Source organism: Saccostrea cucullata, unplaced genomic scaffold (assembly GCF_032062105.1).
Source record: "Saccostrea cucullata isolate Sc308-1 unplaced genomic scaffold, CSIRO_AGI_Scuc_v1 ctg2594, whole genome shotgun sequence".
In the NCBI taxonomy this organism is placed as follows: Eukaryota; Metazoa; Mollusca; class Bivalvia; order Ostreida; family Ostreidae; genus Saccostrea; species Saccostrea cuccullata.
The window spans coordinates 1-12,214 of record NW_026939463.1 but is presented as its reverse complement, the minus strand read 5'-3'; the positions used below and the strand labels follow the sequence as shown (position 1 = coordinate 12,214).

Sequence of the window (12,214 nt, the reverse complement as noted above, 5' to 3'; positions counted from 1 at the left end):
CAACAGCCGGAAAAGTTTGAAAAATCAAGATTTTCAGCCATTTTAAATCTTGACTGTGGCTTAATAAAAACTAGAAAAAGCAAACAAACCATTCTAAGGAAAACATGACATCTTGATGTCACTTATACTATAAAGAAACTGTTTAGAATATCTCTCTAAGTAAGTGGTAACCAAGGGTACATTTGGAATACATTTAAAATGCCGAAATATGCTGGAAAACACTCCGTATTCACTAATGGTAGGTGTTACATGCTCAGACTCAATCAACGACTTAAGAAAAACAATGAAAATGTTTGACCTAAAGTAAATAAGTATAAGCAATATTATTCTATAAATAACTTTTATGGTTGCCATGGTAACACAGTGTAACCATGCAAAACCAGGAACTAAGATTGGGTTCATGCTACTGTCTTGAGGAAAAATATGAAAAATTCAAGACTGCAAATATGCATCCTTAGGACCTTGCAACACCAAAACCATAAGAAAAATTGGGTATAATTGCTACTTTGCAGTGTTACCATGGAAACAAAGTACCAGTGCTTAAAACTGAATTATTTTTCACTGCATTAAGAATTAAATTGTCATTTAATCAAGAAACAAATTAAAGGACTCAGCTTGAATATTACTTATCTGTTAGAACTGAAGTTGAATGTCATTTATTGATAAAATTTGATGAAGAAAACAAAACTGTTGCTGTGGTTACCAAGAAGGGAAAATGTTCGATTTTGTGAACTGTATATCAATATTAAACCCTGTGTGCCAACTTCTTGCATCCACTTAGAGATTGGATGATAGTCAAAATTAAAAGTCAGGTTAGCTGTTAATAAATATCAATCATAAAAGATTTGGGAATCCACATTTAAGGGTACGTATCCAAGGAAAGAAAATATTTTTCAGGTTTTTAAGCATATATTTTCTGCTTATTTCCATAGCAATGCTCTATTTAAAGAATCTAATCTGAAATTTTTCAAATGCGAAAAATAGGAGCACACCAATATCTTTAAAAATTGATCATTAGTTATGAGGAAATTTGCTTTTTTAAAAGATAGGATCAGATTTAAACATACAAAGTGTTACTTTGAAGGCTCTTTGTGGTATAAAAACTTTGAAGGCTCTTTGTGGTATAAAAACCTTGGCAACAATTGCCACCCAAAATGAAATATCATATTTTGTTCTTGGTATATGTTTCAAGGCTCTTTTTTCTATTATTTGGTCACATTTCGTCCTATAATTGCTTCTTATTTTTACGTGTATGGCTTTATAAAATTCAATGAATATTTTTTTTACTTTTGAATACTTTGTTACCATAGTAACGTATGTAATAGTTGATTTACCAAACATGTTTATCATGCATTTGAGACATCTGACCTTAAACTTTTGGAAACAGTCATTGCCAATTGTTTGCTTTGCCGCAAATGTTAATTATGGGGCTTTAAACATGTTAAAAAATGCCATTTTTCGAACTTTAAGACATGTTGCCATTGTAACTATAAAACATAGCAACCAATTTTTGCCTGATTTCAGTTTTCGGTATCAATGACTTTTATCATAGAGAGTTGAGAAATTCTGAGACTATGCGTGCCACAGCTCCTATATAAAATTTCAAATCATTACAGAGAATGGCTCTTAAAATGAATTCATCTGAGCACTATTTCTTAAAATTCTTCATAGAAAACAAGGCGAATATGAAGGGATAAATTTTAATAAAAAAATTTACAACCCCATTAAAATTTCTACATGCAAAATTGCATGAAGTGAAAGACACAACAATCCGATATCTCAACAAAAAATATAATTATATTCCATTTATACACAGCACTTTGAGTGTATGTATGTCATTAAAAGTCTTTATACACACTGTAAACTAAAAATCACAGGAAAAAAAAATCTCTCATCTTTCTCACACAAATCACACAAATTTTACAACCCAGTTTACTTGGCATTCAGTGTCTGATAGATCCTCGAGGCCTGGTGTTTATCTGGCGTTCAGCGTCTGATAGATCCTCGATGCCTAGTGTTTATTTAGCGTTCAATGTCTGATAGATTCTGGAGGCCTGGTGTTTAATGTCCTCGTTTTTATGCTGACAGAGGAGGAAGACCTTGGACTTGATGTGTCCGATGTTGTTCATGCCGTACAGGGCGGAGTACATAGTCTCAGGGCTGGGAGCCTTGTCGTCGGGGGGCAGGGACGAGGCCGAGAGGTGCGACTCCCTCACGGTGTGGAGAATGTTGGCCAGAAATGTGGTCCAGCGCAGAACCATGGCCTCGTCAGCCGTGGTCCTCAACAGGTCAAGGACACAGGACGGCGCCTGAAATACATAGCTTAGTGTTAATGTTTTTTTTTTTCTGTATGGGGTTTTAGGGGAGATAATGTATAAACAGTAACATTGAAGAAGTCATGCTTAATTATGTAAATTTTTGCTCCAACCCATATATTCTCTCATCAATAATTCCTTATAAGAAAATTTAAAAAAAAACGTAGCAGTAATAAGCCTGAAAATGTGCTACAGCGTAAGAACGACTGACCTTAGCTGCCAGCATGTGTGGTACGAGATCTGAGTTACAGGACAGGTTGACGAGGATCTTGGCTGCCTGTAGACGGATTCCGGCGCTGTTGTCGTCCAGGAAGTCGTAGAGTCGCTGAATGATTCGCGTGTAGTGGTTGTGGTGGTGATCCATCACGGAGAGATTAGTGAGGGCTTGAAGTGAGGACAGGCGCACCGACTCTCCGGTCTCCTCCTCCAGAGCTATATCAACCAACATGGGTACGCAGTCCTAAAAATAAGAAAAAATACGTAATGATCGCTATGTCAACCAGCATGGGTACGCAGTCCTAAAAAACCAAAAAAATTATGTAATGATTGCTATGTCAACCATCATAGGTACGTACTTCTAAAATAACAAAAAATTATGTAATGATCGCTATGTCAACCAGCATAGGTGGGCAGTCCTAGAGAAACAAAAAATCTTATGTAAATATTAAGGTTAAAAATGTCATTTATGTTTACTATATCAGCCAGTCGTGAGAATGAGTACACAGTCCTTGAGATGCAAAAAGAATTACGAAATCAAATATATTCTATATCACCCCGCAGCATTGTTAAGGCTTGAATAAGGGGGCGGGGCCTAATTTATACGGGAAAAGTTTACTGTGACGTCACACAAAAATATGACTTTTATGTATTTCTCATTATACCTGAAAATGAAATAGTTTGCAACTTTTAACTGTATTAGCATAATAAACAACAATGAAACTTATCAATGCATTTAAAAAACTTGCTAGTTAAATCGCATGTAGCTGGTTATAGACAAAGCCCTGATCGCGATGAACTTGTAAACATGACGTCATTTCATGTGCTGTGAGAGGCAGATTGAAGAATTTTTTAACAATGAAAAATGTGTTTTATTATTAAATGGAATATTATTTACAGGTTTTAAATAGTCGATTAATACCAATGCATATCCTTTGTTTAGTGCGATTATTAATTAACTATCAAGACAATGTATTTTATTAATTATGTCGTGTTTTTATGTACAGGTTACGTATATTTTACAATGAGATGCCTCATAAAATCGTACTTTCGCAAGGGCATACACTGCATAGATCTTAACCATTTTTTGAATATAGATAAAGGATATTTTTCTTAACTTGAAAAGTGCTGCTGCTTTCTTTGAATCGAAGGCGTAATTTTATAAGTACACAAAATATTTGGTAAAAGTCAAACATATTTGGACATTGGCTTATTTACCTGAAAATTTAACTATTAAAACTAGGGATGTCAAAATATTCATTTTCCTTAGTCGAACATTCGATTGCATTATTCGAACGATAGTCGACTATTCGGAACATTTTTTTCATAATAAAATCTTGATTTCCGTTTTACTTTCGTTTGCATAGACTATGCAAGATTTATTTCTTTGGTGTATGCATTATGCTTTTGACAGATATTCACAGGCACTTGACTTGTAGCTATTATGTTTACATGAAATTATATTTATTTAGTTTTATTATACATCAAAAACTACCAGCAAATATTTTTTAAACTCATTTAAATAAAATAAGATAAAAACAGCATCTACACGTCAGGTCCCCGTGTGCATGGTATGATATTGTTAATTCCGATTACCGTATTAACTTTATAACGGTTAAATCCTCTAGCTTACAACACTACAAAGTAATAAAAATAATTATCAAATTATTGTCTCGGCTACCGTACGTGAACCTTTGAACATGACTAAAATAACAATAGGCCCCTATTATGTATGCATGGAATGTAATGTCTAATTAACTGTGTTTTCATTATAATTTTAGAAACAAAACCCAGCACAGTGATTCATAATTTATCAGAAAAACAATTGTTATTGACAATTATCAGATTATACATTGAACTTTTTCATAAATTTGTAATTAAGAGTTTTCGCTCTTTTTTTATCGTATTTTATTTAGTCGATAGTCGGTCGCATTATTCGATGGTCGGTCCTTTCGACTGACAGTCGAATAGTCGACTATTCGTTGACATCCCTAATTAAAACGCAAATTCTATTCAAAGCAGCAGCACTTTTCAGAAACTACAAAGTATGCAGAAACAAATAATAACTTGAAATTTTAATTTCAACTAGGGTATGCCCTTGCGATATTGAAATTTGTTCATGACCTACATTCAATACACGAACTATGCATTCATCACGTGACTGTCCATCGATGGGACCAAAATTCATACAGTACAGAGTGGGTTATACTATGCTATTTCAATAAGTATTGATGTTCTGTGATATTAAAACAGCTTAATTAAAATAAATTTACTTTTAAAAAAGTCCCCCTTTTTTGCACGTCTATTTTCCATTGATTTCTCATAGTAGGCCTTAACAGTGCTGCGCCAGGCTGAGCATAGGTAAAACTCATTTAGTATGAACACAGATATTGCGAATTTACGGAGAAAGCGAAGTCATCTCAGATTCCAAGATATATAAATTTAATGAATTTCTTATACGGTTATAACGAATTACGGATATACCAAGGTAATTTCATAGGTCCCCGTGACTTCGTTATAACCGAGTTCTGCTTTACCAGGTATTCAGTTTTAGCTTTGTGGGTTGTTGAATCAAATGTCTGTTTAACTGCCATTCTAATGTTGTCATACTAAATATGGATTTTTTTCTTTTCAATTGTAATGGTTTGGGCCATGGATATCGGCCTGGATTATAAGCTCAGTAGGTAGAGCACCTGACTAGTGATGCAGGGGTCCTAGGTTCGATTCCCGGCCCAGCCATACATCTTCTTCTTTCTTGTTACACAGTTAATGCAACAATACCAGTATGCAAAGAAAAAGTTGCCCTGAATGTACTCTTAGATTGATTTGATTATAATTATCATTAATGATGCAAATTAAAAGCAGTGTTGGGTCAAATCAGCCGGAGAATGCTTTTCAAAAATCATTGAAAAAGAGTCTTCCATTTCTAGGAAAAAAGTTTTTAAAATATTTTCAATAAATCTTATATCAGAGAAAAGAAATCTATTAATAGCAAACATGACCTGAAAATAATATCTGAATTTATTTGACCTAGATATATAATAAAAGTCATAAATCTTACCCTTCTCTATGACCAAACATTTCTCCCTAACATTCCATCATCAATAATTAACACTCTTTATATTGAACAGACCAGTATTGAACTTCTGCATGCTATGTAAATACAAAATCATTTCTCTGTGATGGTGTTTTTGTACATTATTTAGCCTTTAGCTATAAACACAATCTGTATAAGCTTGGTTTTCCTTCTTGGTATTTATTTACCTACAGAATCTTTGTAATCATTACTACACATCATGGACATTTTGCCCTCGGACTGAATTGATAATGAATCAAACAACAAACACAATAATGAAGAATTGATAATCGTAACAATATTTTTATAATGTATGTATCTTATGAGGTACTTAAGTGTAAAACAGAGAAATTAACCTCATAAGGCAAAGTTCAGGAAGGATAACAAGTCAATGGACTTGATAAGTAAAGAACAACTTCAGGAGCTCAACTAAATCAGATTGATAAAAATGAACACAAAAATAACCACGCGGGTATGTTAAGGAAGCATATAAGTAATTTCTAGAGAAATTTAGACTTTTTGAAGATAATTTAGTTTAATAAAACCACTGATAAATGTAAACTGTTATTTACTATTGCATACTGATAAAAGCGTGCCTAACGCAAAGACGTGCATCACCGCCATGGCATCATTGCATAATTGCAAAATTTTCCTTAATAAAAAGGCTGTCTTTGTGTGTGGAAAACATCTATGTTGTCTAAAAAGTGCTGCTAGAATCCAACTATCTTTTCCGTAAAATATTTATTCCACACATTCGCCCGAAACCTTACCCTTAGTTTTGAATTTTATACATATGAATCGATTTTTACAACCATGCTTAACTCGGGATTCTAGCAGCACTTTCCACGTTTGTCAAAACGCAAACTTTCAATCTGTACAAATCGTATGTTTTGAAATGTCCAGCTTATTGTTGTTCTGTTGCATTTTTTGGTCAGGAATGACGGACGATAGGTCGACCGGGATACGTAATATAGCTGACTGTCTTCGAAAGAGAATATAATCGATGAAGATAAATTAGCATACCTGTTTAATTAATTGAACTCCATATGAATTTAACACAATATTTTCGATATTTCCTTTTAAACTCCATTTAACGTATCTTTGAACATGCCGTCTTAGCCAAATTCTCTTTACACGACATGATCAATTTCCAAGTTACTTGATATACACATATGACGTCATCGGTGGTAGATTTCAATCATAATGACTGTTACAGCATAACAAAATAAAAACATTTTATTTTTGTTAATGTTTACACGTTTCTAATCATTTTCTAGAGTTACATTACATCGCTAAATACCAATATTACGAAAACCTGATTTCTAAAATTGACATCATCTTGCCTACTATGACGTCATAACGCAGCACTGATTTAACCAAGGTAGAATATTTTGTATGCTTCCTTATTCCCCCTGCGCATAAACGTCTTTCCCGTTGGTAGAAACTACATTTCATGGTTGTGCGTGTCATTGACCCCGGCTTCTTAAGACTCTTCCTACCAAAATAAAAGGCATTTGTGTTTTCTCATGGAGGCCGGGGAATTAATGTTGTATAGTCTTTTTTTTCAAATTCCTTTAATATGTACATTCAGTAACTACCTGGGTGGCGGGGGAGGAATTTCCCCAACCCTCTCTAGTTTTGCATAAGAATCTGGAGATATATTGTATTATAAATCAGTCTCAAATGTACATATAAGTAATAAGTTATCATTTTAAAACTTATTAGGATGTAAATAGGGGTTGGCATGTGATCAAATCTACCACAAAGGCCTTTAGGCCTTAGGGGATTTGATCACATGACTAACCCGTATTTATATCCCAATGAAAGTTTTAAAAGATAAATTATATCATGAATAAAACATCAGTCAGTTGACACGGTACCTCAAACTGTTTGTGGTTCTCTTCGTTGGAGGAGAGGTTATTGATGGCCGTAGCCAGCAGATTCATGAACCTTTCCGACATATTGTTAGGTTTTTTCTTGGATTTTTCTGGATCCTCTTCACTGGCTGATGCATTCTGGGACATGTTGGAGAGATTCTGTACTTGTTGATGCAATAAATGACTCAGCTGGGATAAACAACCATGTTCTCTTAAGAGATTCTGAAAAGAAATTAAAAGATAATGAATTAAAAATGCATTTCAATCAAAAGAAACAACATAAATTATGAAATCATGTTAAATAAGCCAACAAAAATCTTTTCGTGGACAATTCTATCAATTAACCTCTTCACAGTAACTGGGGTACTACTCTTCTGCAGGGCAAATTAAAAATGTTTGGCAGAGTTTTTCAAATATGAAAAAAAGATGTTCTTGTGAAACTCTGATGCCCTCCTAAGGCAGCTTATTGCGAGGGTTGAAGCTTCTCAAATGCAAGTCAAACTCCAAGGTCAAAAATTCAAAATTGTTTGTACCCAAAGAAAGGTGACTGGTCACGAGGAATATATACCTGTCAAATATGAAAGCCTTATTAACTAACTGTTCAAAAGTTATGGCCAAGGTTTAAGATTATTTAAAAGTTAGTAAAACTCTAAGGTCAAGGTCAAAAGGTCAAAAATATCTATACCTATTGAAAGGACTTTTAACAATGAATACAAAAGGTCATATGAAGTATGAAAGCTTTAGCACCAACTGTTCAAAAGCTATGAGCACAGCAAATGTTAGAAAATTTTTGATAAAAGTGGGTCTAATCAATGTCACAAGAAATATACCTACGTAATACAAAACCTGTTAGTTAGCCCTTCTCACTCAAAAGTTTTAGGCAAGGTTAAAGTTTACGCAGACAAACAGATTAACAGACGGACGGACAGGGCAAAAACTCATAATTATAGCCCTGTATCTTTGATAACAGGGCATAAAAATAAAAAGGTTTTCTTATGAGTATATATATAAAAACATCATTTCTTGCAATATAACCACTTGGCTCAATGTCCAAGATTTTAGTATTTTATGTGTATCTGATTGGTAAATTTGTAGCTTTGCAAATGTAGCAATAGAAAATAATGGCACCTGTGAAGGTGTGTACTTTGATTTGAACACACTTGAATTGGCACTTCAAGAAGTACATATTAATTAACAGACTAAGTATTCTCATGCTGCTTCAGAGGATATTCTGGGAAGATCAAGAACATGAAGTGATCTTATTACATATGTGAAAAAAAATAGAGAAAAATTTAAGTCTTCAGAAAATGATGTTATCATTTAGTGACTAGAAATTAAAACAAAAACATCATTTCTCAATACTCTCAAGCTGTAAATAAGAAAAGTATGAATACCTTCTATTAATCTCAAATCTCCTGCACAATCTTATAAAATTATTCAACACCTTTTAAGTGATTAACGTAACACACCGGTAATAACAGAACCCACTGACAAAACAGGCCAGGGAGAACAAACCAGGATAAATAATAGATCACCTCTACCTTCTTCTTCTACCAATAACACAGCGGTATTGATTGGACGATCAGCCCCAGGTACTACCTGATAGACTGATGGGGTAGGTCTACCTATAAAAAGTACTACTAAAAAGTACATCTTGATCTACTCACAGCTGTTCCCTAATAGATACTAAGGCTGAATCAGATACATTTACATATTCAGGTAAGTTCTACCTTTACATGTACTCACAGCTGCACCCTACTATATAGGCTGCTGACAAAGTATTTAAAAGGTCCACTGAAAACGCCATGGTCATCTAGGATTAGGAAGTTTTCAATAAGACATATTCTGTCTTCATGGTCTTTATTTATATTTCTTTACATATATTAAACAGGTGTATAAAGAGAAGATGCAATGGCACAAACTAGGACTCAAACCAGGGTCCCCTAAATTCATTTGTCAGATGTTCTACCAACTGATCTACCCTTCCCCCCCCACCACTACCACCACCCCCGACGAAACATGCCCAACTACCACATTTGTAACTGTCTTTACATTTCCTCATTTCAAATAAATTAACAAGCTAATCTACAAATTAAGAAGGTTTTAGTAAACATAAAAGCTAATACATATATATTATACATGTATATTTTAATATGTACCCTACCTCTGCAAAACGAGAAACAAAACTTGACAGTCAATAAAGACTAGATCTGTCTCGAATAGAAAGGAAGTAACCAGAGTCAAGTCCTTCACTTGCTGGGGTTTTGTTTCTAAAGACGTCTTCTCTACAGTCAATGTGCACTGAACAAACAAATGTAAATCAATACTGAGCCGCATCTTGTGACAATAAATCAATATGTACCCCTGACTATAATACCACTCTCTTGTCTTCAAATCTTAAAATCTGATCAGTAACTCATTTTATCTGACATACAGAGTAGGCCATACAAACATTTCTTTTAAATAATCCTTGTCAGACAATTAAAAATTATTTTATATGTATTGAATTTTTCAGTAGAAATTGGAAAACCTCAGTTGCATTTTACTTCTGCCAAAAATTTGACAATGGAGACCTGTGATATCAAGTGTTTGTTCACTTCTCTCTTCTATCTGGACCATTTGTTTTACATTCAGCTTGTTGAGCTGTTCAGTAACAATATGTTTGGGGAACTAACTAAGGTTACAGAGCTGCACTGTTCTGTAGAATAAATCACCAGCTCTAGATTTGTTTGAAAAACTCTCTTTTAAAGTGTCTACAATATGACTATTTGACATTACATTGTAATGGTTTGGGCCATGGATATCAGCCTAGTGGGTAGTTCATGCTGTAAAGCACCTGACTAGTGATGCAGGGGTCCCAGGTAAGTCAATTCCCATCCAGCCATACATTTTCACCTTTCCTGTTACAGATTTGGTGCCATTTACCTAAACCAACCCTATATTTGCAAGGGAGAGTTCTGCCAGGAGCTAATAAGAACTTGGGTTGCATCTCTAAGTGCAAAGACAATTTATGGAGTGAGGAAATGTAATGATTTGGGCCTTGGATATCGGCCTGGGTAGTAAAAATTCAGTCGGTAGAGCACCTGACTAGTGATGCAGGGGGTCTCTGGTTCAATTCCCTGGTCCAGCCATACATTTTCTCATTTGCCCAATATGAGGCGCCAAATATAACAAGCGGGAAAATGTTAATCAGTTTGGGACTCAATCCCAGATCTTCCTGCTAACCATGCAGGTGTCTAACCACGGAGCTAACTGGTCGACGTAAACTATCCCTGTTACCATGCTTACAGCATTTAGACAAGTCTGACTCAGATTATTAACAGTTTGGTCTGGTCTAAATTATATTTGTTCGTTATTATCAGCTGAGTAAAAATATCTAACCCAGAGTCTTGACTCTCACTTCAAGTGACTGTCATTGTCATTATGTCCATTAACTGTCCTTGGCTGAGGAGGCTCCTTTACTAATTATCTGCATTTTGGCATTTACCATGTTTATATGTATTTATACATTCTTTCGCACATGATCATGATGATTTGTGCATAATCAATGATAATTTTGACTTTAATTAAAACAATACTTCATATCACGGATTATCCGCGGATTTATGTAACGTATGTTAACGTTATTGTTACGTCACAATACTGTACGTTATGTTTCTATAGTTAATAACAGAGTCTAAATAAACCACTATACGATCAAGACGCATTTCTATCCTTTCCACAACAATTTTGTTAAGATCACACGTTCGCCGTAAGGATCCGTGATGATGAAAGTCAGATGACAGAAAAACGCACAGAGGCTGAGGAGAAGGAAAAAGAAAAGTCACAGAAAAAGAATCTCAGGGACATGGCAGAGATAATAAACAAAATGCCAATTATCTGGAGCATTTTGGCATTTACAAAACCTGGCAGGTAAAGTGTACATCGAGTGTCAAAAACAAAAGCCAAAGAAAGAATCCGTGAATGGACCTCTTAATTGAGTGATCATGAACTTGTTTTTATTTTAAATTTCAATGAACTGTTAATTTGATTTGAATTTTTTAATATTGTAGTATAATATTCATGATGATTATCCGTTTATGTAACATATTATTGTTATCACAATACTGTACGTTATGTTTCTATAGTTAATAACTTTAAACCACTATAAAACAATACAACACTTCACATGAACATGAAGATTTTACAAGATGCTAAACCTTTTTCCAAAGAGCTGTATGTATAAAATTTCTTATAGGCAGCCCAAACTATATTTGAAACCCTTGATGACTAGATCTATGAATTAATTTATCCTAAATCATAACCATGGCATCAACATTAAGTAATTCACATCACTTTATGCTCTCTAATGAAAATATTATACATGTTATAGTTATCAACTGACACCACACAAACATATGAAAACCAAAGATAAAGTTGGTTAATAATTAACCAAAGAAATAACAAGCATACCTGATTTCGTGTAAAAGTTGAGCATTTGTTAATACCCATCAATGCGGACAGCTGTAATGAAGGGTCTGGGTGCGTAAGCACTGAGACCAAAATGTCAGCATTCTCAGCTGATAGCATACCGGGCATGTTCTGGGCAAGCAATAAGGCATCAGTTATTTCTTCTGCAGAGTAATTCTTTGTTTTTGGTATAGAGACTTTGTCATATTTACGTGACTGTGCTGGAATTTTTTGAGTGGGAGACAGAATCGGTCCAGAGGGCAAAGTTTCTGAGTTAATGA

The 12,214-nt window shown here is 34.4% G+C and overlaps 1 protein-coding gene across 1 annotated transcript; it reads right to left on the bottom strand.

The window, feature by feature from the left end:
- Positions 1 to 1,686: 1,686 nt before the first annotated feature.
- LOC134253060 (uncharacterized) lies at positions 1,687 to 12,209 on the bottom strand (the record flags this gene model as incomplete). The annotated part of the gene is made up of 4 exons (XM_062735578.1): positions 1,687 to 2,309; positions 2,527 to 2,775; positions 7,488 to 7,706; positions 11,937 to 12,209. Coding segments are annotated over 4 exons (1,032 nt in total), but the record flags the coding sequence as incomplete, so codon positions are not given.
- Positions 12,210 to 12,214: the final 5 nt, after the last annotated feature.